Source organism: Macaca fascicularis, chromosome 20, assembly GCF_037993035.2.
Source record: "Macaca fascicularis isolate 582-1 chromosome 20, T2T-MFA8v1.1".
NCBI lineage: Eukaryota > Metazoa > Chordata > Mammalia > Primates > Cercopithecidae > Macaca > Macaca fascicularis.
In genome coordinates this window covers 13,050,252-13,076,336 of record NC_088394.1, presented here as the reverse complement: position 1 = coordinate 13,076,336, position 26,085 = coordinate 13,050,252, and the positions used below count along the sequence as shown (strand labels likewise).

Below are 26,085 nucleotides of genomic sequence, written 5' to 3'. Positions count from 1 at the left end.
GATGGATGATGGGTGTATGGATGGATGATGGGTAGGGTGGGTGGCTGGGTAGATAGGTGGATGGATGATGGGTGGGTGGATCAATGATGGGTGGGTGGGTAGATGGATGATGGGTGGATGGATGATGAGTGGGTTGGTGGCTGATGGGTGGGTAGGTGGCTGGATGGATAGGTGGATGATGGGTGGGTGGGTGGGTGGATGGATGGGTGGGTGGGTGGCTGGGTGGACAGGTGGATGGATGATGGGTGTATGGATGGATGATGGGTAGGGTGGGTGGCTGGGTAGATAGGTGGATGGATGATGGGTGGGTGGATCAATGATGGGTGGGTGGGTAGATGGATGATGGGTGGATGGATGATGAGTGGGTTGGTGGCTGATGGGTGGGTAGGTGGCTGGATGGATAGGTGGATGATGGGTGGGTGAATGGTGGGTGGGTGGGTGGGTGGATGATGAGTGGGTGGGTGGATAGGTGGATGGATGATGGGTGAATAAGTGGATGGATGATGGGTCAGTGGGTGGGTGGATGGATGATGGGTGGATAGGTGGATGGATGATAGGCAGGTGGATGGATGATGGGTGGATGGATGATGGGTGGGTGAATGGACGATGAGTGGGTGGGTGGATGATGGGTGGGTAGGTGGCTGGGTGGATGGGTGGATAGGTGGATGGACGATGGGTGGTTGGATGAATGATGGCTGGATGAATGATGGGTAGGTAGGTGGCTGGGTGGATAGGTGAATGATGGCTGGGTGGATGAATGGTGGGTGGGTGGATGAATGGTGGGTGGGTGGGTGGGTGGATGAGTGGGTGGACAGGAGGATGGGTGGGTGAATGAATGGTGGGTGGGTGGCTGGGTGGATGACGGGTGGATGGATGACGGAGGATGGGTGGTAGGTGGGAGGATGGATGGTGGGTGGGTGAATGGGTAGGTGGGTGGATGGATGGATGGTGGGTGGGTGGATGGATGGTGGGTGGTAGGTGGTAGGTGGATAGGTGGATGGATGAGGGGTGGGTGGATGGGTGGATGAATGGTAGGTGGGTGGGTAGATGATGGGTGTGTGGATAGGTGGAGGGATGACAGGTGAAGGGATGGGTGGGTGGGTTGGGGGGAATGAATGGATGGATGATAGGTGGGTGGTTGGGTGGTGGGGGGGTAGATGAGAACAGTTTGGACATGTAAGTGGCCTTCCTCAACCTCAGATTCTCTAAGCCAGTACCCTCCTGATCCACTTATATTTCTGAACCCCTGGAACCAAGACCAAGGTCATTCTGATCAGCCCTTAGGCCAGCTAAGGACTCCTCCTGTGGTCTCATGTGCTGATGCAGCTTCCAGATAATTCCATTCTGCAAGGTTAAGAGATTAGGGTATTGGTAGCAGAAAGTAAGAGGGAATTCTTAGGAGTTCTGTCTTCAAACACCAAGAGGTCATATAGCAGAATCTGCCTCCTGGACAACTTGCTCTGTGACATTCAATATTGAAGCTAGCAGTAATTCCAAAAATGTACCTTCCAGAAATATTCATATGTAAAAGTTAACACATGCCCCCAGATACACACACCAGAGCCTCCCATCATCAGCTAAACAACAGTCTCATCACTGCTGGGCAGGCCCCACTCACCGGGATCGATGACTTAGGAAGCCAATCACCAAAACCCTCAATTAGAGCCCTGACCTGTTCCTCACAGAGATCAAACCCAGGCAGCAGCCCTGCCAGAGAGAAATCAGCCTCATTTCTCATCTTTTCTGTCAATAAGCAATAAATAACAAAGTTCTACTAATTGAAAATGCCAGGCATAGTGCAATTAACATCCCTTTTATAATCACCTCACTTTATTACTGCTTCCCCAATACCCTTTTGAAACTGATGACTCTTCGAGAAGATGTTTTTGGAACAGAGTCAATGCAGCAACAGGGCACCGTCCTGGACCCACGGCCTGCCCTACTTTTTTTTTTTTTTTTTTTTTTTGAGAGGGAGTCTCGTGCTGTTGCCCAGGCTGGAGTGCAGTGGCGGGATCTCAGCTCACTGCAAGCTCCGCCTCCCGGGTTTGCGCCATTCTCCTGCCTCAGCCTCCCGAGTAGCTGGGACTATAGGCGCCCGCCACCTCGCCCGGCTATTTTTTTGTATTTTTTTAGTAGAGACGGGGTTTCACTGTGTTAGCCAGGATGGTCTCGATCTCCTGACCTCGTGATCCACCCGTCTCGGCCTCCCAAAGTGCTGGGATTACAGGCTTGAGCCACCGCGCCCGGCCGGCCTGCCCTACTTCTAATAAGCTGAGTGGCAGCAGCCAAGTCTTTTCCCTGCTCTGAGCTTCAATTTCTTCCCTAAAGAAAGGAAAACGGCTGAGAGTAGTGGCTCATGCCTGTAATCCCAACACTTTAGGAGTCCGAGGCGGGTAGAGTGCTTGAGCCCAGGAGTTAAAGATCAACCTGGGCAACAAAGGGAGCCCCCATCTCTACAAAAAAAATTTTTTTAATTAGCCAGGCATGGTCACAGCTATTTGGGAGTCTGAGGTGGGAGGATAATTTTACTCCAGGAAGGTGAGGCTGTAGTGACTCACCACTGCACCCCTGCTTGAGAAACAAAGACCTTGTCTTAAAAACAAATAAGTTCATTATCTATTTTTTAAGAAAAGGAAGAAAAGAAGGGGCAGGAAAAGGAGGGGGACTATGGCTGTCTGCTGCCCCACATCCACTCTCCTGTTGGGAAACCATCCTTCCAAGAGATGTGATCCAAAGGTGAGCACTAACTGATTTCGGCCAATCAGTGTATCTTGTCCTTCTGGCCGTAGTGACTGGTTCAGGATGGGTCAATTACTCTCACATGGTTCAGAGTGAATCCGGGGGTTTCTGCTGGCAACCCTGGGCAGAGACTTGCTCTTTCTCTTGAGTCTAAACAGCCTAAGAACACTGCAGCTACTGCTGTTTCCTTGAGGGGACTGGGCTGGGGGAGTGAAAGGGAGCAGTGAGAACAGAATCAGGCAGAAATGGACCAGGTTTCCATGATATCCCAGGCCTCTGGGTCACCGTGAAGCTGACACTTGCTACTATGGTTGGCATGCCTGTCCCCTCCAAACCTCATGTTGAAATTCGTTCAATGTTAGAAGCGGGGCCTCATGAGCGGTATTTGGGTGCTGGGGACGAAGCCCTCTCGGCTCAATGCAACCTCCACCTCTCAGTTTCAAGTGATTCTCCTGCCTTAGCCTCACGAGTAGCTGAGACTACAAGCACACACCACCGCACCTGGCTAATTTTTGTATTTGTAGTAGAGACAAGGTTCACCATGTTGGCCAGGCTGGTCTCGAACTCCTGACCTCAAGTGGTCCGCCCACCTTGGCCTCCCCAAGTGCTGGGATTATAGGCTTGAGCCACCGCGCCCGGCCTCTATTAGTTTCTGCAAGAGCTGGTTGTTTAAAAGAGCCTGGCACCTCCCCACTCTCTTGCTTCCATTCTCACTGATGTGATCTCTGCACACAGCAACTCCCCTCCGCCTTCTGCCACGAGTGGAAACACCCTCACCAGATGCAGATACCCAATCTTGAACTTTGCAGTCATCAAAATCGTAAGCCAAATAAACCTTTTCCTCATAAATTACCCAGCACCAGGAATTCCTTTGTAGCAACACAAAATGCACTGAGGCACTCACCTACCTCTGGACTTTTTTAGTATCTAACATAATGAATTCCTTGCTTCGCAGAGGCCAGTTTGTACTGCGTTTTCTGTTTCTTCCATTGAAATCATCCTAACTAATACAAAAACCATGATCCCAAAGGTCTCATCCAGCTCCAGCATTTCTTTCATTTGTAAGATTTCCTAACCATGCCAAGGCCTGAAAAGGAAAACCCAAATGAAAACCCTCAATCCCTGTTGCCAAGGACAGACTGTGGGCTGTTCAAGACAACAGACCATGGCAGTCTTCTCTTTGATCCCGAGTTCAAAGCACAGTACCTACAACTCGGGACAGTGAAAAACTCAACACACATGGGCTAAATGAGTGGCTGAGTAAGACCAAGGTTTTGTAAACTGCAGGCCCGAGATAAGCTTTAGTTCTCTAATCAGCATCATTCCCATCACCCCCGTAACCACCATCAGCACCACTATCTGCTGAGTGCTTACTAGGTACCAGGCGCGCACAGCTCTGCATCTACGACCTGTCTGAAGCCTCATAACCCGCCAGTCGAGTGATCAGGACCACTCACAAGTAACTATGCTCTGTCTTTCCAGGAGCCTGGAAGACTGCCCCTCCCCACCCACTTACAGTTAGATGTATCTGTGGAACTTGCTTTACCACTGAAATAAGAGAAATGTTACATGTAATTTCTGGGTGGAAGCTTTCAGAGTCCGAGTGTGCTTGGCCAATGTCGCCTGCCTCTCTGCTACAACCTGGGTCTGTGGGTGAGGATGGTGACAACACAGAGGAGTGGCCCAGCCAACTTCACGAAGGACAAGTGACGTGAAAGAGACAGAAATCTATGTGTTTTCTGTTCATGACATTATGGGATTGTCATTGCAGTGTAACTCAACCTACATTGACTAATATACTACACCCTGGTTAACAGATGTGAAAACTGAGGCTCGGAGACATAAAGCTCCTTGCCTGAAACCACATAGTTACTGCAGCAGAAAGGCTTGTATAGGCCTGGAGAACACAGAAAGTCTGGCCATTGGTCCCCAGGTCCTTGATCCCGATCTTCACTCCGGCTGACTTGGGGCTTTCAATGGAAGCCTTGCCCACATTCTCCTGGTTAGAAAACTCCAGATCCAGAAAAACCTCCGGACCTCAGAAACCAACAGCCAAGACGGAGTAAAATTCACAGAAACCAAGTTCCCCAAACCAACCCTCAAGACATGAAATTACAGACATGTAAGAAAATATACAATGTAGGATAGAATGGGGCAAACAGACAGAATAAAGAGAAGGGAAATAAAGTACATTGTTGAAGAAAAGGCCAGAGTGAGTCAGTCTGCTGAAACTCCTGCCACAGAATTTCCTTCCTTCCTTCCTTCCTTCCTTCCTTCCTTCCTTCCTTCCTTCCTTCCTTCCTTCCTTCCTTCCTTCCTTCCTTCCTTCCTTCCTTCCTTCCTTCCTTCCCTCCCTCCCTCCCTCCCTCCCTCCCTCTCTTCCTTCCTTCCTTTCTTCTCTCTTTTTTTCTTTTTTTTTTTTTTTGACACAGAATCTTGCTTTGTTGCCCAGGCTGGAGTGCGGGGGTGCAATCTCAGCTCACTGCAACCTCCACCTCCCAGGTTCAAGCAGTTCTCCCTGCCTCAGCCTCCGGAGTAGCTGGGATTATAGGTGCTGGCCACCACGCCCAGCTAATTTTTGTATTTTTAGTAGAGATGGGGTTTCACCTTGTTGGCCAGGCTGGTCTCGAACTCCTGACCTCAAATGATCCACCTGCCTTGGCCTCCCAAAGTGCTGAGATTACAGGTATGAGCCACCATGCCTGGCCCCTACCATAGATTTTCAATACAACCAATCATTCCTATATAATCAATTGTAGGGAAACAGTAATTTTGGCTGAGATGATTTGTGACCAAAGTGGAGTGCAAAAACGGTTATAAGGCTCACTTTGTCCATAAAATAACTAGTGATTGCTCGGCTTCACCTGGCATTCAGCCTGTGAGAACTCGCTCCGGGGGGCCAGTAAAGATGCCAGGCATGTGGTGTGGGGGTTGTCTTCAGTGATATTCCTGTGGTGTGCAGCCTTCTAAAACAGACCCCAGTGGCTCTATTTCCTGGTCTTCACCTCCTGGGCAATCCCCTGAGTGTGGCTTGGCCCCAGTGACTTGCCTCTGCCCTAATGAACAGATTATAGTAGAATATTGTAGAAGTCATGGAATGCCACTTTTTTTGTTGTTGTTTTGTTTTTTTTGAGACAGGGTCTCACTCTGTCGCCCAAACTGGAGTACAGTGGCGCGATCTCAGCTCACTGCAACCTCTGCCTCCCGGGCTCAAGCGATTCTCCTGCCTCAGTCTCCCAAGTAGCTGGGATCACAGGTATGTGTTACTACCGCCTGGCTAATTTTTGTGTTTTTAGTAGAGAAGGGGTTTCACCATGTTGGCCAGGCTGGTCTCCAACTCCTGAGCTCAAATGCCCTGCACCTCAGCCTCCCAAAATGCTAGAATTACAGGCGTGAGCCACCGCTCCCGGCCAGAATGCTACTTCTGAAGCTTAGACTACAAAACATCCTGACTGCCATTTAGTTGGACTCTCTCTTTTGCTTTCTTTGGCCACGGTGAAGAGATCTGGGTAGGCAAGAAACCTGGGGTGGCCTCCAGCCAACAGCCTGACAGGAACTGAGGCCCTCAGTCCAAGAGCCCTTAAGAAACCGAATCCCGCCAACAACCACACGGGTTAGCTTGGACGCGGATCCTTCCCTAGGGGAGCCCTGAGGTGTCTGCAGTCGCCGGCTGAGGCTGCGGTTTGCAGCCTGAGAGAGACCCTGGAGAGAGAACCAGCTGAGTGGCACCGGGACTCCAGGCCCACATAAACTGTGAGATGGTAAATGTTGTCACTGTCAAATGTCGTTTTTCCTCTCAGTGTTGGGACAATTTGTTATGCGGAGAAAGACACAATCGCTAAATAGTGAGTTTCATTTAGCTATTTCTGGTGCTCGCACTTAATGAATCATTGGCATAATGCCAAATCATTCCCAATGAGTCTATGGGGGTCAAAATAATGGGGGCTAAAACTGCAATCCATAGATAAAATCTAGAGGAGGGTTCCCCAAACCCTGGTGCATCACAAAGCACCACCAGGATTCTTGCCACACTCGCCCCAACTTGCACTGTTGCTGAATAATTTTGCCTTTTCAATCCTCTCATTTTTTTTTTTTTTTCAAAGACAGGGTCTCACTATGTTGCCTAGGCTGGTCTCGAGCTCCTGGGCTCAAGTGATCCTCCTGAGCAGCTGGATTACACCATTTATCTTTTTTCACTTTTAACATTTACTTAAAAAGGCAAGTATATATCACTCTAGCAAATAGAAAGCCAGTATCACTAGAAGGCAACTGGATCTGATGAAAGCCAACTGTGATTAAATCCTAAGTGTTAGTGGTTCTCAACCCCAGGAGCATCGGAATCATGCAAAACAATGAGGGGTGCCCAGGTACAATCAAAGAGATTCTCCTGCAGTCGATCAGGGGTTGAGCCTTGGCATGAAGGTGTCTGGACGTTCTGAGCGGAGTCTACTGCAGCCGCGTCTGAGAGCTTGGAACTTCCCAGTGGCCAATGGCAACATGACCCAGAGGCCTAAACTCACTTTGTCAGGGTCTCCAGGAGTTAAAGCCGGACTAGCACCAAACTGAGACCACACCAGCATGGCCGAAAGGAAAACAAAAGGGAAACACCTTCCCTAGCAGCCCATATCATTCAGCACCTGACCCTGAGCCATCTAACATCACTCTACTATCACCAGGGCTACACGCCTCGCACTCTACAGACAGACCCGAGAGCTTGACAGATGCATCTCTTCGGACAATCCTCTGTGGAAGTGACTGACCAAAATAAAGAGATTCTGAGCGACAGACATTTGTAGGTTACAGAATCTGGTGAGGGACTGGATTCAGTCATCGTAGCTCAGCTCACATGGTGTCTCCTCCACCAGGCTGCAGACTGTGAGTCCGGGGGACAGTGACCAAGGCCTGCTCTCTACATCGCTGGTGCCTAGGTCAGTCCCTGGCATACGGAAGACACTATTAGCATCCAATGAATAAACAGATGAAGTGTCATCCAAACTGGATCTTCGGGAATGGGCTAGACACAGCCCACCATCCAGGGGAAGAAGTGGTATTCCAGAGGGGACCCAGAGGAGCAGGGACAAGCCTCTGCCAGCCAGCCCTTGCTCCTCCACCAATAGCTTCTCCAATTAAGCCCTGGCTTATTACAACACAGCCACTGCTAAAGGCACCCGTTCTCTTTGTGACTGATGGATAATTTCATACCCAAATTGGAAACCATTTAAATTGAGACATCAGGAAAATCAGAGGCGGGCAACATATGATACCTCTTTATATTTGACAGCAAGTAAAAAATGAAAACAGCAGTGTTGACCATCTTGAGACAAATAAACCCACAGTCCCTTGGTGGTTTGTGGGGCAGGCACAGAGTCCTTCATTTCAGTCAAATTCCCTCACGTGTGTTCTGGGCATCTGTAGTCAGGATGCTAAGGTGAGAAGTGGGAACTGAGGTTCACGCATTCGGCAAATGCTTTATACCCTGTATTCAGGTGCTGGGGACACAGTCATACATAAAATGGACAAACAAGAGAGCAAATAAACAACTCTATGCCAAGCAGTGTTAGTATTATGAAGAAAAATAGAGCAGCAGAATGCTATTTTAACCAAGTTTATGATATAAGCTGATATTTTACTCCCTACTTTGGATGATTTAGAGGCATTTACTGTTTAATGTAAACCTCATACAACTCTCTTTGGTGGGCATTCCTAGTCCCACTTCAAGATGAGGATATGGGCCAGGCATAGCAGCTCACACTTGTAATCCCAGCACTATGGGAGGCCGAGGCAGGAGGATCACTTGAGCCCAGGAGTTTGAGACCAGCCTGGGCAATATAGTGAAACCCCATCACTACAAAAATTTAAGAGTTAGCCAAGTGTAGTGGTGCATGCCTGTAATCCCAGCTACTCAGGAGGCTGAGGTTGGAGAACTGCTTGAGCCCACAAGTTGGAGGCTGCAGTGAGCTATGACTGCACCACTGCACTCCAGTCTGGGCAACAGAGCGAGACTGTCTCTTAAAAAAATTAAAAATACAAAGTGTAAAGAAATAAAGGGGAGGACATGAAGACTCTAAAAAGAGACTTATTAGCTCCATCTCCTACTAGTCCTGGGGACATGGAGACTTGGGGATGTTACCTATCTTATCTGTGCCTTAGTCTCCTCATCTCTAAAATCGAGACACGAGAACCCACATCACTGCTTGCTACTACATATAGAGCTCATGGAATACGATTTGGTACGTAATAAGTGCCGGTATACCTGTCTGCAGGTAAGAGTGTAAATGATACTCCCATTTATAAGAACTTCATTGTCTCATGGAGAAGCCAAAGGATACATACATGAAACTAGCAATAATATTTTGAACAAATCACGTTAATTCACACCACCATTTCCGCTGCCTAACAGGCCCATCTTCCTGATCAACTTCAACTCATCCTTAAAAACTCAAGTTAAACGTCTCCTCTTTAAAACCTTCCAAGACATACCCCAGCAGGTAATTAACCCCACCATTGTGCTATCATTATACTTGATACCTACATAATTCTATTTCTTACTCATTGCTCATTCTTTCATTCAACTACTGTGCATCAACAGCCTGCCATCTGCCACGCCCTCATCAACCTCCACGGCAAGGATGTTTAGTATGTCTGTGTCTTCCACTGGATGACAAACTTCTTGGGAGACAAATTGACTGGGTGTAGCTCAACAGAACTAATTAACTAATGAATAAACAAAGAACAACATAAGATTAGATAAAACGAGCGGTCCAGAGGGAAAAAGGATTACAGGAATTTAAAGAACAACGGAAACATACCTATCAAAACGCAGTATTGACAGGGCCACTAGGAGCTTTGTCAAAGAATGAACGAGACCTTGAAGGATGGGGAAGATTTGGAAGAGTGTGAAAAAGGAGGAAGTCGACATATATTCATGATTGAAGAATGCAAAGTCACAAAACAATCGGAACAGTATAAATGATCCGTTTTGTGTTAACAATAGATGTGTGTTGTGCATGTGTGTGTGTGTATATATATGCCTGCCTATATGCAAATGCATAAAAAATACCTGGAAGGGTATATACCAAATGCTTCATAGCAGGATCGCTAGGAGGGAACACTTGTCTTTTGTACTCTATATAGTTTTGCATTATTTATATTCTTTCAGAAATGTATTTTTATATTATTTATGTAACTTAGAAAAAATGTTAAAGCATGTCTTCCAAAAGACAAATGGTGAAAAGGCAGAGCGACGGAAGTAGAAGGAACAGGAAGAGCCAATGCTGAGGGACAGGACTCGGTGGAGAAACAGCAGACGGCAAGACATGAGGGCGAAGGCGAAAGTCAGGTCCTGCTTCACCATCTGCCATATTATTTTTAAAGCAAAGCTAAAAAATATCTGCGTTGCACTGCAGCACTGGGGGCAAGAGTTGGCTCTGAGCTTTGCTCTAACAGGACAGGGTGGCGATTCCCACAGGAGGCCCACACACTCAGGCTGGCATAGGCAGTGACACCCTGGACGGGAGAAATGAAAGGAAACCACTTTCCCAGAGCAGAAATAAAAATCTGGCTGGGTGCAGTGGCTCACGCCAGTAATCCCAGCACTTTGGGTGGCTGAGGCAGGACTGCTTGAGCCCAGAAGCTCGAGATCAGTATGGGCAACATAGAAAGACCCTGTCTCTACAAAAAAATTTTAAAAACAACAAAATTAGCCAGGCATGGTGGTATGCACCTATAGTGCCAGCTTCTCTAGAGGCTGAAGTGCAAGGATGGCTGAGCCCAGGAGTTTGAGGCTCAAGGGAGCTATGATTGCACCACTGCACTCCAGCCTGGGTGACAGAGAAAGACCCTGTCTCTATTTAGGAAAGAGGAAAGGAAGGAAAGAGGGAAGGAAGGAACGGAGGGAGGGAGGGAGAAGGGAAGAGAGAGGGAGGGAGGGAGGGAGGGAGGGAGGGAGGAAGGGAGGAAGGAAGGAAGGAAGGAAGGAAGGAAGGAAGGAAGGAAGGAAGGAAGGAAGGAAGGAAGGAAGGAAGGGTCAGTCTAGAGAAGCTTGAAGTTCTTCCAACTTTATCAAAAGCCTTGGCTGATCCCCAGTGTCTGGCTGGCAATATCAGTTGCATCCCAAACCACAGTCACTGCTTTGGGGTGGACGAGGCCCTCCGTTTTCGAATATCTGGGAGAACACCATTTGAACTCTGATGAACAAAATCACCTTCCTCAGAAATCAGGACCGCAGCTCTGCAGACCTCATGGGCAAGAAAGGCGCATCCCAGGAACACTGGGGTGTAGGTAATACTCACATGGTGCCCACCCCTCAAAAAGAGGTCATTTCCAGAAGAACAAGTCAAGGGGAGCCAATAGCTTGGCTTTTTTCAACTAAATCAGGGATTCCTTTACCAAAACGTATCTATTCCCATCCAATCACATAACGTGCTGGTCGCTCAGAAAAAGAGAAAGCAATGAATCTAGGTACAATCTGCTCTGGTTCCCACAGACCAGCTGGCCAGGGAATCAAACTCCATGAAACACACAGCAAAACAGCATTGACTTTTACTAGGAGATTATATAAATTCATTTTAGGGAGATGGGGAAGTCTCCTAGAACATGCCAGGAGATACCCTTGGTGCTGCTTACTGCCTGACCCAAAGTGTCTATGTGAATGATGGCCCGGGAGACAAGGAAGCAGAGACGTGCCTTCATTTATTTGTTTTGAGACGGAGTTTCACTGTCACCCAGGCTGAAGTACAATGGCGCAATCTCCACTCACTGCAACCTCCACCTCCCAGGTTCAAGCAATTATCCTGCCTCACCCTCCCAAGTAACTGGGATTACAGGCACCTGCCATCAAACCTGGCTCATTTTTGTATTCTTAGTAGAGATGGGTTTTTACCATGTTGGCGCCAGGCTGATCTCGAACTCCTGACCTCAGGTGATCCGCTCTCATTGGCCTCCCAAAGTGCTGGGATTACAAGTGTGAGCCACCACACGCAGCCACCTTGTTGTTGTTGTTGTTTTTTGTTTTCTTCTCTTTTCTTTTTGAGATGGAGTCTTGCTCTGTCTCTCAGGCTGGAGTGCAATGGCACCATCTTGGCTCACTGCAGCCTCCACCTCCCAGGTTCAAGTGATTCTCCTGCTTCAGCCTCCCAAGTAACTGGGATTAAAGCCACATGCTACCATGCCCAGTTAATTTTTTATATTTTCAGTAGAGGCGGGGTTTCACCATGTTGACCAGGCTGCTCACAAACTCCTGACCTCAGGTGATCTGCCCACCTCAGCCTCCCAAAGTGCTGGGATTACAGGTATGTCTATTACAGGCTTACAGATACGTGAGCCACTGTGCCTGGCCTCAAAGAAAGATTTTTTAAAATAAGAAGAAATCTTTCAAAAAATATAAAGAACATCAGATCCAACTTGTGCAGAAGGTATGACTAACCAGAAGTGAACTCTTAATGAAGGTAAAGAAATATATTAAATTAAGGAATAAGTATATTTAGTTAGAAGGTTCATACAACTATTAATATAATCATGTGGTTATTATGTATCCCTGGAAATACTGTGTGTGTTAATTTAGCAGAAATTGAATAAATTAAATTAGTATCTAAATGGATGTGTCATGGCCAGTGAGATTTACAAGGTGGCATTGAGACAGAATGGAAAGCACTGGGAGGACCCACATTTTTAGGATGACAAAAATGAAATGGTCAAGGACAGTGTCATCATCTGACCATGTAGAGGAGAGGACCTGGCCTAGACCAGCTTCTAGAGGAGTCCCATGTGGTTGCCCCAGGCACAGGAACCCCTTTTCCATGCTCATGACATCATATTAAGATATGAACATGTGGCTGGGCACGGTGGCTCACGCCTGTAATCCCAGCACTTTGGGAGGCCAAAGTGGGTGGATCACTTGAGGCCACGAGTTCAAGACCAGCCTGGCCAACCTGGCAAAACCCCACCTCTACTAAAAATACAAAAATTAGCTGGACGTGGTGGTGCACGCCTGTAATCCCAGCTACTCAGGAGGCTGAGGCAGGAGAATTGCTTGAACCTGGGAGGCAGAGATTGTAGTGAGCTGAGATTGTGCCACTGCACTCCAGTCTGAGTGACAGAGCGAGACTCCGTCTCAAAAAAAAAACAACAACAAAAAACGAACATGCTAATAACATGCATACCAGGAAGGAGCAAAGAACCGCGGTCTTGAGATTCCTCCCTGTGGGAGAGGTGAGTGGAGTCTGGGGCAGTTTCCATAAGAGACAAAGAATGAGATCAGAGGAAGCTTACTTGTATTCAATAAGAGCAGGCCTTCTTGCACCAATAACGAATGTGGGTCATGAGCTCAGGATTTTGATGAATCCAAATCTGAGCACCTGGTTCAGATGAAATTCAAAGAACAGAGAGACCATTTCAAGAAGGACTGGGTGGTAATTAAAATGAGAACAGGGGGCATGTGAGCCCCAGGAGCATCCTGGTGGTCACTGCCCATCACTTCTCCTGCAGGTGAGGCTGTGAGGGGCAAACTCAAACCACGCGTTCACAAACATATGCTGGAGAAGAGAAGAGAGGACAGGTGCGGCAGAGGGGTCAAAAGCTGCCTTCCGATCCCGGCTTCTACTCCTTCAGGATCCACAGCAGGCAAGACCTCAGCATTCTCCAAGCAGGACCTCTGTCTCCATGCCAAACCCCCATGAAGTGAAGCCAGAGAGACACAAGTCACACGAAATATACTCTGGGCTTTGACCTTTTCAAAGGCAGAGACTGTATTTTCCATATCCACTACATCTCCGTAGTCTGCCTCACACTGGGTAAAGCAGCCACACAAAACACAAGTGACTGACAGGCAACGTAATCCAGTGTGGAAAATGCCTCCCTCCACTCACAGCTGAAGTCGTTACATAGTACCAAGTTTCTAAATCTTGATCATTTTGCACCTTGACAATGCTTTCTGTTTGAATCAACACAGGACCAACTTTAAAGTTAAGCTTGCATATACTGCATCTGCCCACAGACACGAAACTCTGATCTTCAGGGAAGTGTAAAGTTCCACACCTGGATGCCTTGGATAACCAGACTCTATCCACTCAAACCCTAGAGTCCAGACCGTCACGGGTCCCCAGGGAAAACTGACGACCCATGGTGATGAGCAAGCCAGGTAAAGGATGAGAGTTTCACACAGAAGCATCAGAAAAGAAAGATCTGTGAGTTTAATACTTCCAACTCCCCCCAGGTGCAAGAGGTACCTGCATGAACAGCAAGGAGCATGTGATCACTTGGGGTATTTGGCCATGGGAAGGAAAACACAGCTAGGCCCAAAGACAGGCTTTTCTTCTCTGGATCTGAGAGGTTTAAAGTGGGTTCCACAAGCATTTTTCCAAATGATTTTGTGTCAAAGACTAATATTTCTGAGTTAAGCCTCTATGTGAGATATATTTTTAGTAGCCCCTCTTAAATGGCACTTTTAAAAATAATCTCCTTCAAGACGGCAGACGATTAAAACAGGGATGTCCAACCGCTGAGTTAAAAAGCCTCTTATAATTTGGAACACGAAGTTTAACGTTGCCGCGGGGCAGCAGACAATTTGGTACTTGATCATTAGCTATGCGGCAAGCGCCACCCGGCAGAAAAATAGATTTCTTATTAAGCTTCCATACTTAAATAGCATCAGCCCTCAAATGAGATCACTCCCTCCGAAGGTTTTAAAGATACCAAGAAAGTCCCAGGGAGCATTTTATTTTAAAGTGAAACTTATTACAAAACTTGGGATGGGGTTTTTCCATCTATCTCATCCCTGGATGTGAAATTACTCATCTTTCTCTCCCATCAGCTCAGTCATCTCAGAGGAAACAAGGTGCCCCAGGAAACACAGACGGCTCACAGCGAGGACCCACATGGGGTGTTATCGAGCAGGACGGGAAGGCAGCTTTCTCGATAATCGAACGTGCTAGTGAACAGAGCATTGCCAGAGATCCTCCAGGTGCACACTCAGATGTATACGTCATGTGCTCCCTGAGTGACTACGTGTTCCAGGCTCTGAGGGTAGGAAAATGAGGACAACGGTATCTGTCTCAGGGAAGCTCCTGGTCCACAGGGGAAAATGGAAAAGTCAACACCAAGTGGTACTGCAGAGTGGCAAGCGCCACAGCACAAAATGCTCCAGAAACACTCATCAGGGGCCAGCCATACGGTGGAAGGCAGGCAATGGCCCACTCCACAGGGACCCTCACAAAACACACAAGGCTTGGATGATGAAGGGGAGATGGAAAGGCTTTGTAGTTTTTCAGGCAATTGCAATGAATAGCAATTATCATGGCAAAATACAGCAATGTAAATGTTTATTAAACTGGAGACAATGGGAGAGCAGAAGGGAAGGGAGAGGGAGAGAGTTGCAAACACAGAGAAAGATAGATCAGGCGGGGGGAGAGACAGAGGAAATGAGAGAGAGAGAGAGAAAGAGAGAGAGAGAGAGAGACAAATACAAAGAAGCAGAGAGAGAAACAAAAGGAGAGAAAGGGAGTGAGAGAAAGGCAGACACAAAAGAACAACAAAAAGAGAAGCACACAGAGACCAAAGAAGAAACAAAGATACAAAAACAGGAGGAGAAACGGAGAGAGTGGGAGAAAATGCAGAAGGTAAGAGACAGCCCAGGTGGCAGAGACCCAAAGTGCCCGGGAAGGGCAGGGCTGTTCAGATCAAACCCTGACCAGGCTGGTGAGTGGGTGGGAGGCCAGCTGGACCTGGGACTCAACACAGGCAGGCCCACTGCACCCCACAGCCACACTATGCCACCTCCTCTCCTCCAGGCCCTGCAGACTCCATGCCAGGGCAGGCTCATGAGATAAGGCAGGCTCTGATGAGCTCCCCGCTAGCTAGTACATCAATAAAAAACATGACACTCAATGGCGCTACCTTTCCCAAATGCACTCTTCGGAAAACAGTTCCATGACCATCTTCTAAGAGAAGATGTTCCTCAGGGAAATAATTCTGCGAAATAATGACTGCAATAGTGTTCCTTGGGGAAATAATTTTGGGAAATGCTACTATACCTAGCCCATCCCTTTTGGAGAGTCATGGAGCACCCTGGTGTGTGACCCTTGAGGGAAATCCCACAGTGTAGAAGACCATCAAACTATCTTTAATCCAACATTTTTCAGGCTTATTGCATCACAGAACCCCAGTTCCTTTTTAAAAAATACATGAAGCAACTATGCAAACCCCCCATTCAATCACTGTTCTGCTTTCGGGAAACTCTGCCTTCTCTAGATTACAAGTTTCCAAAGAGCTTTTTTTTTTTTTTTTTTTTTTTTTTTGAGGTGGAGTCTTGCTCTGTCACCCAGGCTGGAGCGTGTAGCAGCGTGATCTCGGCTCAATGCAACCTCTACTGTCCGGGTTCAAGGGTGATTCTCCTGACTCAGCCTCCCGAGTAGCTGTGAGTACAGGCACATACCACCATGCATGGCTAATTTTTGTATTTTTAGTAGAGACGGAGTTTCACCATGTTGGCTAGGCCAGTCTCGAACTCCTGACCTCAAGTGATCCACCTGCCTCGGCCTCCCACAGTGCTGGGATTACAGGTGTGAGACACCGTGCCCGGCCTCTGAAGAGCCTTTCTGACATAAACACCATGTCATGAGTATGCTAAACACACACATACACACACACACACGTAACTCCTGATGCATGAAGTGAGAAGAAGAGGTAAGAAAGGGAGAGATTCACTTTGCAGATCAAGAATGGGCATGTTTGAGAGCTTCACCACAGAAGCATCTGACTGTTTAAATCCATCCAGAGTGCTGTGCCTGGAGCACAACAGACACCAAATTTTGCTTGAAATTGGAAAACATAATAAAAAAGAGTAAGCAGTGTGGTGGTATGGAACAACAGAGTCCTGGGTTTACATTCAGGTGCTGCCAAGAAGCTGTGTGCCTTTGGGTGAGTCACACAACCTCTCTGTACCTCATTTGCTCAGCTGAAAAATGAGCCTAACCAGAAAATTATAAGGACTGTCTAGAAGGTGCAAGGAAAAAAAATGCACAACAAACACACAGCAAATCTCTACCAAAGGGTGGTACAGACAAGGGAGGGGACGAGTGAGAGAGTGGGTGTCGGGGGAAGGAGCCGACAGCATGGATGCTTGGAGTCAGGGCAGTGGTTCCACAGGCAGTAAGTCATACCAAGCCAGACCATCTTTTCTGCTTAAGTGGAGATGATCAGAAACGGGACTAGGGGCAGAGAAACAGAGCCTTGCCAAAGAGGCTGAAAAAAAGAGGAATCCAATGTCCATTATATAAAGTGAGCTCGTGTTTGCATCCGCCATGGGAACAAATTGCATTTAATGAGTGGCTTCACCTTTAGCTTTCGCCACGCTGTGCCTTTAATTGACCTCTACAACTTGCAGTCTTACAAGGTTCTATTTCCCTGTCTCCATTTATTATTCAGACTAGGAGCTGTTCTCCCAGACTGTAATCAAATCCTGCTAAAAGGTAAAAATCTCCAGCATTCATTCACATCTTATACCAAAGGGGAAAAACATAATAAGAGTCCTAAAAATACTCACAGTAAAAAAAAAAAAGAGAGAGACAAATTCAGTCCTTAATCCCAAACTCCTTTTCCTTAAAAATAAGTGTCTTAGCTTAAAAGGATACACAGGCCAAGTTTGGTGGCTCACGCCTGTAATCCCAGCAGTTTGGGAGGCCAAAGCAGGAGAAACACTTGATGCCAGGTGTTCAATACCAGCCCGCACAATGTAGTGAGATCCTGCCTCTAAAAAAAATAAAATAAAATAAAATAATTAGCCAGGCTTGGTGGCACACACCTGTAGTCCTAGCTACTCCAGAGACTGAGGCAGGAGGACTGCTTGAGTCCAGGAGTTTGAGGTTACAGTGAGCTATGATGGTGCCACTGCACTCCAGCCTGGGCAAGAGAGCAAGACCCTGTCTCTAAAAAAAAGTAAAGTATATATAGTGATACAAGTTAAGCACTCCTAATCCTAAAATCTGAAATCCAAAATGTTCCAATGAGCATTTGAGCATCCTGTTGGCACCCAAAGAATTTTAGATTTTGGAGCACCTCAGATTTCAGACTTTTGGATTAGGGATGCTCAACCTACAAGTGTAATGCAAATATTCCAAAATGCAAAGAAATCTGAAACACTTGTGGTCCCAAACATTTCAGAAGAGAGCTACTCAACCTGTGTCAGAAAAAGATACCACTGAAAGGACACTAACCCTGCTCGTCTCTGTTTTCTGAATTCTCATTTGGTCTATGCGCTCAGCCTCTCTGTATGAAAACGAACTCATCATGTAGCAAACATTTACTGAGCACCTACTACATGCTGGGCATGGTGCTAGGCACGGGGGATCGGAGTCGGAAATGGGTCATGAGGGCCAGCACAGAGAGCACTGTTTCACTGGCAGAACCTCACAGAACCTCGCGCTACGGTCAGCAACATGTTTATTCCCAGCAGACAGAAGAGGAGATTTGGGTTTCCACCTAAAGCAGACAGTCCTGACCCTGAGTCACTCGAACACCCTGGGGTCTGGGAGGAAGCCATTATAATGCAGTGTGGTCAGGGATCCAGGCCCCATGGAAAGGAAGAGAGAAGTGGCTGAGATTCCCATAACACATGTCTCTCACAGTGAAGAGCCAGAAAAAAAAAAAAAGCAAAAGACAACTCCAGGAGGAAAACTGAGCTGGAAACGGCCTTCTTCCTTCTGCCCTGGCTGTCTGACTCTGGGGAGATAACCAAAGCAGGCCTGAGGCAATAATGGGGTATCCCCTGGGGACCCCGGTCCAAACGGCGAGCTCTTCTGACAGTCTTCAGGCCCTTAATGACCGTTTTACTTGCTCCTCGCTTCTGGCCATCACAGCCTGCCGGAGGAAAGGATCTGATGCCATGAGAACTGCCTCTGTGTAAATGACTGTCTCTGTCCTGGAGGGCATCAGACTTAGGCAGAAGGAGCATAGCACAGAGGAGAGGTGGGCTGGCATGGCCTAGTGGCCTAGTGGTGACATTCATTCATTCACTCATTCACTCAATGAGTCGACCCACATTTACTGAACACCTACCGCGTGAATCACTGAAACCCAAAGGGAGCAGAAAGAAACAAAAACTTGCCCTTGTGGACGCAGGAGAGATAACACTGATCAGTGATAAATCAATGTAACATTACATTAAGACAGCAAGGGAGAGACACATGTCGGCATCATAGTCGACATGGAAAATCTGACCTTGTCAGGGCGTCAGGGAGGGTTCCTGAGGAAGCGTGGAGCTGATATGCAGCTCTGGCACTGAGCAGTGTTCCAGGCGAGGGAACGCCAGGAGCGAAGGCCCTGAGTGGGAGGCAGCACAGGGCAGGAGGTCCAGCACCCTGGGGGAGCATGAGGAGACACTGGTGGGGCGGGGTGGGGCGGGGATGCAGCGACCAAAATCCTTCTGCAACTCAGTTGTCAAACTCATAAAAGAGGAAAATACTTCGTTTGTATGCCCAACACGTTGTTGGAACTACATCGTGATCTCCGAAAGGATTATGGGCCTCAAAAGCGATATTCCTGCAGCAGGTGGAGGAGGCTGGGAGGAGGTGGTCATCCTTTCCAAAGCCCCGAGAGTCCTGCAGGGCAAGATCTCCGGGTTTTCACCCAGTCTAACTGAGCTCTGTGGACTGCCAGCCAGCCTTCCAGTCTAAAGGCAGGATTTCATCTACAATGAGGATTTCCACCCAGGATGCTAGCCCAACGTTACTGTAAAAACAAAAAAGGGAAACCATGCAACATCCAACAGGGGCCTGGGGAAATCCATTATGGTTTTCCCCAGGGAACAAGACACAGTTCTTAAAATGAACGACAGTTCTACTTGTGACGTAAAATTAAAAGATCTTTAAAGCATACTGTTAAATGAGGAAAGTAGGACACAGAAGAATGCATTCAGCAGGCTACTCATTATTAACATGTATAGGCACGTGAAAACAGCATGCTGAGGCGTCACTCATATCTGCAAAGAGAAACCCAAGACTGCTAACAGTTACTGCTTCTGGGTAGGAAAATCAGGGGCTCAGAGACAGGAAGAGATTTATTTTACCCTTTTTACTACTTAACTTTTTAGCATGGGGATGCCAAGGTCTGTCATGAATCCAAAAATTTTGATACTTTCCAAGTGTTAAAAGCAAAAATATTACCATTAGTATATCCTATTGTACAATATGAAAAAAAGTTTAAGAAAAAAATAAATTAAAAAAAAAAACAAAATTTAATTTTTTAAGTCAGATCCAGAACTGCCACTTCTCAGTGTGGGATGTTGGGAGAGTTACATCGTTTCTGAGTCTCAGCTTTGTCTTCTGCAAAATGGGCATCAAAATAGTAATTACTCTGAGGCCACGTGAGGATTAAATGAATTACTAACATTCAAGAGGGAAGCCAAATTTTTGGCTGATAACAATTAATAAATATTAGCTATTAATACCAGCAGTTATTCATTTGTACTGGTTAATTGGGCATCTTTATTATTCACAATGAGAATGATACACTGATGTTGCTCTCCAAAAATTTATCTGCAGTGACAACAGTCACCTACCATTTACTACCTGACACTCACAGGGTCAAACTGAACCTGTCCTAAGAAACGGGACCACTGTCTGGTTCCTGGTTGCCCACTGAGCCCCTCTTGCAAGGCTAGCCTTGGAGTAGGCTGGGACCCTTGGTGTTGGGCGGGGACAAGGGAGAGGCTGGCCCACCTTCAAGACCTACCCCACTCACACGGGGAGACAGGTCAGGGCCAGGCCTCCATCCCCACACCCCATTGTCCTTTCTCAGAGGAGGCAGATTAGATGTTGCCAAGTCTCTAATGTGCAACACAGGTGGCAGGGCCACTGCAGGGATGCTGGAACCTTGGCTGGGGGAAATGGGTAACACAAGGGGCTCCCTCTCCCATACCTGTTCCTGCAATTCTCTAGAGCTGGTATAGCTTGAAGAAAATGGGCTTTGAAATTAAACCTGAGTCTGAATCCAGGCTCTATTACATACACACTCACAGAATTACTGGAGCCTTCTCTGAACCTCAGTAAACCTGCAAAATGGAGATGATATTACCTCCCTGAAAGGGTTCTTAGTATACAACAGGTCCTTCCTAAGTATGTTTCCCCTTAAGGAAACTCCTAACTATCTAATTAAAGAAATCCACAAAAACATGTACAAAGTCTTGGAGTGTCAGAAATTAGGGAAGCAAACTCAGTCAGGGACTGCACTATTAGGCTTTCAATATGGTGGGGGGTGGGGGATGGGGATTACATTTGCACACTGGCCCCACTGAAACAGATGGGGTCCAGTGTGAACTGGCTCCTCAAATAGTGCTTTCCTACACCAACATTTATGAGCCTCCTGATGGAAACACACACCACCACCTGTGACACCACTGTGGCAAAAAAACCAAACCTGAAGCTCGTCAAGCCTCCAGAGTGAATGACCAATTTAAAGGAAAGGTAAGGGACAGAGGAATATGACAAACATCACCATAGGATTACAATTAGCAAAATCCTACCTGGGAAAACCTACAGTTCAAGGATGCAAGTATCTTCCACAATAACGACAAAAAAGACAAGGGAAAAAAAAGAGACATAGCAATGGAATCCACAAATTAAAAGAGCCTGAAGAGGGGCACCAACCAACTGCACTATATGAACTTTATCAGGATCCTGATCAACACAAAGACATGGAAAACTCTTTTGAGCTAACTGGAGAATATTGAACACTGACTGGGTATTTCATAATATCATGAAATTACTGTTAAAAATAGGCGTGAGGCCAGGTGCAGTGGCTCACACCTGTGATCCCAGCACTTTGGGAGGCAAAGGTGTGCAGATCACTTGAGGTCAGGAGTTCGAGACCAGCCTGACCAAAATGGTGAAACCCTATCTCTAATAAAAATACAAAAATTAGCCAGGCGTGATGGCGGGCACCTGTAATCCCAGCTACTCGGGAGGCTAAGGCATGAGAATTGCTTGAACCTGGGAGGCAGAGGTTGCATTGAGCTGAGGTCGCACCACTGCACTCCAGCCTGGGCAACAGAGCACGATTCAGTCTCAAAAAAATAAATAAAATAAAAAAAGGTGTGATGATGGTATTGTGAATATATTTTAGCAGTAAATATTGGGTATTTATGAATGAAAGTGTAAGATGGCTTGGATATACATCCAAATAATCTGAGTTGAGAAGTAATGAGCAGAGTATGAGCAAAGCGAGAATGACCTTGAGTTGATTATTACTGAGGCTGAGTGACAGGGACATGGGTTTTTGTTACATAATTCCCTGTGCTTTTACATATGTTTTAAATTTTCTACTTTTATTTAAAGTGAAAGATTAAGTCATAGGCTAGAAGGGGATATGTAAAATACATGTAACTGCAAAGGAGATACAAAAACAGTGAGAAAGCAAGAAAGTCAAATACTGTGCAGTAGAAAAATGGACAAAGGCTGTGAGAAGTCAGATGTGCAACCCAGAATGGGGAACAGGCAAATGAAAAGATGGGCAACCTCATCTGTGGTCAGGGAAACACAAGTTAAAGCCATCTCATGCAAAAAGGCATTGGTAGGTACGAGTGGGAAAACACAAACCGTCTTCCTTCTGCTGTCACTCCACAACCATCAACAAAGACGACTTCTTGGGACGAAATGTGTGGGGGTTTCTCCCTACCACCAAACAATCAGTTCTGCAGCGGATACCAGCTGGGCATCCTCTGATTCAATTCTGACACATCTACCCAGAGGTAGCATCGGATCCCACAGGGTGAGGCTCAGTCCCACAAGACCGCTCCTCACTTCTGATGTCAACCACAAGCCCCAGGTTGTTTGACTTGTGTTTCTGACTCACTAGCGATAAAATGCGGATCTCACCATCCCCTTCTTGGGTTCCATTAATTTGCTAGAGCAGCTCACAGAACTCAGAGAAACACAGTTTCTGGTTTATTATAAAGGATATTACGAAGCATACAGTGAAGACATGCATAGGCCAAGGTATGGGAAGCGGTGTGGAGCTTCCATGCTCTCCCCGTGTATCAACCTCCAGGAACCTCCACCTGTTTAGCTACCTGGAAGCTCCCTGAATCTCGTCTTCCTGGGCCTTTTATGGAGACATCACTGGATAATCAAGATTAGCGATGTGATTGGATAAAAAGGGTAGGGTCTAAGACTAACAGACTGAGTGGGGAGACCCTGCAGCGCCTGTCTGTCCAGATCCTTCCTGGCTTCTCTGTGCAGTACTCTTTCCTCCCGGGGGTGGCGCTGGACCCCTTCTGAAATCGGGGTCTTGCGACCTACAAACAGACAATGTGGGTCAAGTTCTTTACGGAAAGCAGGGGAAGAGTAGAGTCCTGCCTTGGGTAGGAAAAGGAAGAGGTGAAAAGAGGGCAGGAGAAGGTCAGAGAGATTCTGTCTTCTGAGGCCTAAAGTGCCTCCAACCTTACAACAAGGGCGGTGGGAGTTATGGGCCAGAACAGCAGATGAAAACACAAATATATAAAATATCACAGCAGGGATGTAACAGTGTCAGCAGGAACTTTTGCACACAAACAGAGGGATAATAAATAGGTTCTTTTACTTTATAAAATGGTGAATCTCAGTAAAGGTTAAGATGCCATACACTAAAACTCTGCAATTTCATACTTAGGTACTGACCTTAAAGAAAGGTTTGTGTAATGGACCCAGGAAGTGATAACAGATGGCTGCTAATATCACAAAAAGGTAGCAAACATATGCATCTCCCGACAGAAAGCACCGCCCAACAACAGAGTCATATCATCAGCAAAATTAAACCTGAATCCAAGCCTGTAATGGAAGGAAATACAGGAAATGAAGCAGCATATCGAATCGCACGACAGAGATACCAGCAGCAAAACTGAGGTGGTGTAAACCTCTGTAAGGCAAATCCAGTGTCTTCAGTAAACAAATTACGAGAGAGAAGGGGAGAGAGAGAGATGAGAGAAGACTCTGCTGAAGAAAAGAAACCTAAGACAGTAGTGGATTCATAGGCAAACAAAGTAGAATGGTCGCCAAGGGCTGGGGGAGTCGGGAGCAGGGACTGAGTGTTTAACGGGGAGTTTCAGTCGGGGAAGATGGAACAGTTCTGGAGAGGGGTGGTAGCGATGGCCTCACACTGTGTGAACATACTTAATGCCACTCAACTGTACACTTAATGATGGTGAAAATGGTAAAAGTTATGTTAGGTATATTTTACCCTAATTCTTAAAATTTAAAGGAAAAGCAACATAGACACATATTAACTAATCACAATGCATGGATCTCACGTGGATCCTGAATCAAAAAAGCTATTCAAAGGTATGAGGCAATTGGAAATTTGAACACTGACTGTGATGACATAAAGGGATTACTGGTAATGGGGATGATAAGGATATTGTATTTATTTTTTTCGTATTTTTAGAGATAAACACAAAGATGTCTGTACATGAAATAATACCCAGAATTTGATTGAAATGATATAGAAGGAGGAAACGGACATAGATAACCTGAAACACAATTGGCCATGACGGATAACTGTCCACCCTGACAAAGGAGATACAAGTGTGCATGACACAGCCTGCCTAAATGTGGGCATTTTACATAATAAAGAAGTTGTAAAATGAGGAAGCTATTATATGTCTGCACAAAAGGACAAGTGTTAGATGCTCACAGCGTTGTGGTTCGTAATAGCAAAATAGTGGAGACATCCTAAATGTTTACAAAGACACAACTGAACCAAAAATATTGTGGTATTTCATTCAACAGAGAACTACAGAGCCAAGCAAGCAAGTGATCTAGATCAGCGGATCTCAACCAGGGGTGATTCTACCAGGTTCTGAAATCCGGAGGACATTTGACGATATCTGGAGACATCTGTGGTTGTCAAAACCTGGCGAGGTGAAGCCACTGGCCTCTAATAGGTGGAACCCAGGGATGCTGCTAAACATCCCATAATGCTCAGAACAACCCCCACAATAAAGAATTACATGATCCAAAATATCAGCAGTGCTGTGGTTGAAAAGCCTTGTACCTGATGTATGTGGATTACTCCTCAAACCACAATATTGAATTAAAAACAAATAAGCAAAGACAAGTGGCAAACAGATACATACAAAAGTAATGTCATGGAGGTAAAAGTTAAGAACACAAAACCAAGAGTGTTTACTGCTCATGGAAATTTATCCATGCAGGAAAGTATGGAAACATGGGTGGGGGAACTATATGCCAATTTTAACTATAGATGACTAGAAAGAGAAGCATGAAATGTTGCTTCAACAGAACTTGTAACATTTTACTTATTCTACCCCATCCCCATAAAAAATAAATAACAAATGTGGCAGAGGTGAATGTGGGCAAATCTGGCCGGTGGATACATGGTTGCTTGCTCTGTTAGTCTCTATGCTTTTCTCCCGGGCTGTGGGCAGCAGAAGCTGGACGGACACAAAGGGTTGGGGGAACACTCACCGGTCCCCGGAGATCGATGAGCTCCTGCCTCATCTGGGACACGAGGGCTTCCTTGGCCACCAGGGCCCTGTGCAGGCGCTCGTTGAACTCAATCAGCTCACCATGCATCTCTGCCACCTGGAACACAAGCACCGAAAGGTGGGACTTAGAGGCGGACATTCCCCAGGGACCGATCCCGCCTTCTCTGGACTCTCCTTCCTGACACCTGTCAGCGAAACATCCGTAGGCTGTTGGGGCTGGAGTCAATGACACCGCTTACCTGTGAACCATGCAATCCACCTGTAAGCTCAATGTGTTTTGACCTGCTTCACACTGACGCTTCAGAGTCAACAGTGTGAAGTTATGGTCCAAATAAGATAGTATCAGATCATGTTTGGACCTTGGGCTTTTGTTTCTCTTTTTTTTTTCTTTTTCTTTTAAGTAAGGTCTTGCTCTGTCACCCAGGCTGGAGTACAGTGACACGATCTCAGCTCACTGCAACCTCTGCCTCCCAGGTTCATGCAGTTCTCCTGCCTCAGCATCCCAAGAGCTGGGATTACAGGCATGTACCACCACGCCCTGTATTTTTAGTAGAGACGGGGTTTCACCATGTTGGCCAGGCTGGTCTTGAACTCCTGACCTCAAGTGATCCACCCACCTCAGCCTCCCAAAGTGCTGGGATTACAGGCGTGAGCCACCGCACCCAGCCTGATTCTTAATAAATGAATGCTGTTCTATCTAGCAAAGGCTTTCTTCCGCAGCTGACTTATACTTGTCAAGAATTTTGCTAACGGCACGAGAATAACTGACCATTTGGTTTATCAGGTCCTTGGCTCAGAAAATCAAGAAAACAGAACCAGAGCTTTATCAAGGATAGTGACAACAATGGTGACAGATGAAATCACAGCAGTGCAGC

General features: G+C 46.6%; 1 protein-coding gene across 11 annotated transcripts in view; it reads right to left on the bottom strand.

Annotated features, from left to right (window-relative positions):
- Positions 1-26,085, bottom strand: part of SNX29 (sorting nexin 29) — a 589,214-nt gene that overhangs the window by 194,954 nt on the left and 368,175 nt on the right. For 10 of the 11 annotated variants that reach the window (XR_012429267.1, XR_012429268.1, XM_005591284.5 and 7 more), the window contains one exon: positions 25,191-25,307. Coding sequence is in view for 8 of the 11 variants with exons in the window: in XM_005591284.5 (XP_005591341.3) it covers positions 25,191-25,307 (117 nt within the window). In the remaining 3 variants the exon portion in view is untranslated. Of the gene's footprint in view, positions 1-25,190; positions 25,308-26,085 lie in introns of those variants that run through there. The other variant, XM_045381440.3, reaches the window with a different exon arrangement.